This window comes from Aotus nancymaae, unplaced genomic scaffold (genome assembly GCF_030222135.1).
Source record: "Aotus nancymaae isolate 86718 unplaced genomic scaffold, 86718_ANA_hifiasm-v0.15.2.pri h1tg000090l, whole genome shotgun sequence".
Lineage (NCBI taxonomy): Eukaryota > Metazoa > Chordata > Mammalia > Primates > Aotidae > Aotus > Aotus nancymaae.
Window position 1 is genome coordinate 313,831 of NW_026988505.1, and position 4,515 is coordinate 318,345.

Sequence of the window (4,515 nt, forward strand, 5' to 3'; positions counted from 1 at the left end):
TTTGAATATTAAATATTTAACCGGGAAATACTAGACATTTCTGGAAGGCAGGAAAAATATGCCAGGATCCCCATCATCACCATCAGCTTCAACCTGGCACAGACACTAAACATAGAGCTTCATGTGAAGAAGCTGGGAGAGCGGAGGGGCACTGGAGGGATGTCAAGGCCAAGGAGCCCACACCCTCTCTACCGAAATGTACACCTCCTCTCACTCAGGATGCCAAGGTTTCTTGTCTCTGCACCTTCTCCCTGCAGAGCTATAAACCCAGGCTGGGTTCTCCCTCCCCACACATCTGCTCCTGCTCGCCCTCCTCCAGGTTGCCCCAGCCATGAGGACCCTCGCCCTCCTCACTGCCGTTCTCCTGGTGGCCCTCCAGGCCCAGGCAGGGCCACTCCAGGCAAGATGTGATGAGGCTGCAGGCCAGGAGCAGCGCGGGGTCGAAGACCAGGACATATCTATTTCCTTTGCATGGGATAAAATCTCCGCTCTTCAGGTTTCAGGTGAGAGAGGCCAGCATGAAGAGCCACAGAGTCTAGAGGGATGGATGGGAGACAGGCTCTGGAATCGAGTCTCAATGGTGGATGTCACTTACGTGGCTTTACTTAGCATCTCTGGGCCTTGATTTTCTTATCTCCAAACTGAATAGAGAGCCAAACAAACCTAAGTATTTTTCTTTCTCCAAAGACTTGATTCCAAGATATGTCTATACAATTCACCAGGGTTAAGATATGGAGAGACAGACTGACTCATTCTTTATGGATTTAAACAAGTAGATATTACAGGGAGACTATGTTATTCTGCCTGTAGAGAACCTTTTAAAAACTGGAGATGAGCTTAAGAGTGTGTTCAGGCGTGTGTGCTGGGGCAGAGGCACAGAAATGAGAGCAAAGGAGGACGAGTCTCGAATCCTGTGTGACCAGCACTGCTGTGTGTATTTATTCCTATTGGCTGAGGTTGTTCGTGCTACCAGCTGTAATGCAGCCAACATCCCCCATCAACCAGCATGTGACTTCCCAAGATTCCCTTTACCACCCACTGCCGACTGTGGTGCTCAATTTTGGATGCTCTGTCTGTGTCCCCAGGCTCAACGAGGGGCTTGGCCTGCGCTTGCAGATTAGTGTACTGCCGGCCAGCAGAACGTCGTGCTGGGAGCTGCATCGTCGGTGGTATAGGCTTCACATACTGCTGCTCGCTTGCAGATTAATATTCTGCTCTCCAAAAGAATGCCATGCATCATCAGTGATATGACCTTCACATTCTTCTGCAGCTGAGATTGCAGAATAAGCCCATCAATTGCTTCGAGTGCTACAGGAAATGTTTTTTCTCCTAAACTACTTTCTCCTTAATGTCTTTCTTGATCCTAAATAAATGCCTTGTAACAAGATGTCTTTGTTTACACCTCTTGAAATTTGATTCGTGTCTGTGTCAAGACACTGGAAAGCACCTGCTAGAATCCCACATCAAGATTTTTGAACAAATTGAAGTTTCAAATTCTAGAATTTTTAAGGAGGAGTCATGGCTTCAGACACAAATCGAAACGAAGGCACAAACGATGCCACTGATCTCACCATCCACTGCTCTGTCTTTTCACTCTGCCTCATTTTGAACAGATTCACTCTCAAATGCAACTCTCACATGCTAGGCAAAAGAATCAGGTTAGCTACTCACAAACATCACTACTTCTTGGGAAAAACCACCATCCTCTGTGTCAAAATATTGGAGTTGTATTGAACGTGCCCAGGTCACCCATTTGCCTTTTAAGACATAGGGTTACATGAGATCCATTGAAACAACTTTAATTAAGAAGCGAATAGGTTGTTAGCAAAGGCAGGATGCACAGAACAGAAAGCGAAGCAGCCCACACTGAGAGGTCTCACTACGAGCACCTTCCAGCCACGTCTACTAAGACCTGGATTTCACACCCATAAAGTCATCTTCACTCCTAGAAAATGCACAGGCACAAATGCTCCACTGCACTTTGCAAAGTGCACTCTCCTGGCTTGACTTAAAGCCACTGAGAACCTGATTCTGCTTAGAAAATACAGCTTCAAAGGGGCAATGGGAAAAATTAGAGAAAAAACATTTCACCAAAAACCTTCAGTTTCTGTTGCTGCTGCAGGGTGCTGAGGTTCTGATACCCCAAAACATCCTGCACATCAGTGGGTGAGCGGGAAACCAGGTCTGGGGAAAGGGAATGAACCAGGAGCACCCTCTGAGATGCTCAGAGCATTTGCCAGGAAGGCCACAGCGCCCCCTGCTGTCCTGCCTCCACCTTCAGCCTCCTCACCAGGCACAGCACACTTGGGGTCTGCACCTTCCTGAGCCTGTCTTCCTCCTCCACTCCAAGAGGACAGGGTCACCGCCTAACCCCAGTGTCCCTGAGGGCCAGACTGGCATCTTACTGAGGTGAGATGTGGCCCTTCCTCCTGTCTCTCCTCTCTGTCCATCCCCTGGAAACCCACTGTACCTTTAACAATAGTTGAAGCTGGCTTGCCAATGGCCTATGAGGACATAGCCGCACAGCCCCAGGGACAAGTCCAGCTTGAGCCACAGATTTCTTATATTTTGGATGCAGCAGTTCCAGTTTGTGCATCCACTACACATGCTGGAAAAAATAACTTGTCTGTTCAAGCCATAGCTCATCTTATCTGGAGGATCATTCACAGAATGCCCCCAAGACTTCCAAGAGTGACAGAGAAACCACAGTTTGCAAAGGAAGCAACAGTGATTCTAGTAGGATTTTCCCCATTCTTCATTAAAACAATCTGATGGACCGAGACACAGCTGTGACCACCAACACCAACCACAATACCCAGAGCCCAGGAGAAGGAAGCAGGTGTTCCCATGCAGATTCTGAGGAGGCCTCAGCCCCAGACTGAGGCTCTGCCAGCCTGAAGAGGCAGCTCAGGGGTCCAGGCACCCCACTGAGACACCACACAGCTGGGGAACCCAATAGAGGTCCCAGGGAGACATAATGGGTCTGTGATTGACAAAGAAATGGTCCAAGCTCTTCCCCTCGTACAGAAGGTGAAGGTGATATTTGGAGTTTCAGGATATGAAGGGCAGACAGTCTTCCTTCGGTTCCTGTAACTGCCACTGACTTGAAGTCACGTGGTCTTGCTGTAACTCTGCGTATTGCTCCTAACTGTCCACTGGGCCGGGCTGACTCCATCACGTGGCTTCTACACTTCACCCAGAAAACCACCTGCCTTGCACCCCAGGTGCTGGGGTCTCTGCTAGAACTTCCCTTTGTCACTGAGAGCTTTCCTGATTTCTTAATTTTAAATTGCAACTCGTTCCCCCTGGAAACCTCTCTCCCCCTCTTCTTTTTATTGTTAACTGTAGAATTTTAAGCTACCTCACATTCTGTGCATTTCACTTGCTCTCTGGAACATTTGTCTGAAAACAGTGGGAGGGAAGCTGCATGTTCTATTCATCATCATCCCACAGTGCATAGATGACCATCTAATACATGGCACAAGATCAAGAAATGAATTCCAACTAAATTAATTTTACTTAAAATTTATATTGATACAAAATTGCATTGTTGTTCCTAAATAGCTTACAAAAAAATACTGAAACTTACAGAGGTAGAGCAGTCCATGTGTCTAGTTCATGTGACAGCATTCCTTTAAAAAACTAATTAAAACTAATTAAAAAGACTAAAATATAGGAGCTATGATGGGGAACATACGCCGTCATGAAGCATTAGGACTTTTGAAAGACAGAAAAGACCATTCTGTCTTGTAATGCCAAGGATAGATTTCATGGTGAATCTTAAACTGAAACATAAAGATGTTTAACCTTTCAATAAATTAAAGGAATGATTAGGCACAACATTAGGCAGAGAACAGAGAATCAGGGCAAGAGCTATGCAGGAGGAGGCCAACCTCCACGGAATTAAGAGGAACTGCTGTTGCAACAGAGAAGGATGGATTAGAATTCGGGCCTATTTGCTGAGAAGCATCTATCAACTCAAGGGAAAGGGGCAGAGGAGGACGGAGCATCCCTGCTCCGCTGTGTGGATAAAGGCACACTGGGACCACCACGTGTAGCTTCTGCTACTGCAGTCTAGGGTGGGCGATGACAGCTGCAAACTCTACGGACAGAGAATTCAGGGAGAGGCGTGAGGGTCTCTGAACAACCTGGGCAACTTGCTCGGCCTCAAGTGAGACCCAGAACTGTTCACTGCGAAGCACTCTATGTTTACTGATGATGTACAGGCCATTTTCTGCTTTGAATAACTCAAGTGGTAGAACAGTAAGGAGTAAGTCAGATGCCTCATCCCTATAGACGTAATTACCCAAGGGGATGGTGGCCTTGTCTCTGCGGCAGGATAGGAGTCTATCCACTAACAAATTAGCAAACACAGGTGGCCCAATCACACTGCTCAACTTCCCCACCAACAACCGCCAGAACCTTTCCACTAGCGTCACCCAGGGCCTCTGTATTCCTGCCTTGGGCTTCGGGACAGATGAGTCCAACGGCTCACCCCTTGCAACGTTTTGACAC

General features: G+C 47.4%; 1 protein-coding gene across 1 annotated transcript; it reads left to right on the top strand.

Moving 5' to 3' along the window:
* The first annotated feature begins 331 nt into the window (after window positions 1-331).
* Window positions 332-1,207, top strand: DEFA4 (defensin alpha 4). The gene is made up of 2 exons (XM_012457325.1): window positions 332-503; window positions 1,086-1,207. Exons 1-2 carry the CDS (start codon window positions 332-334, stop codon window positions 1,205-1,207), a joined length of 294 nt encoding a protein of 97 aa, XP_012312748.1.
* Window positions 1,208-4,515: the final 3,308 nt, after the last annotated feature.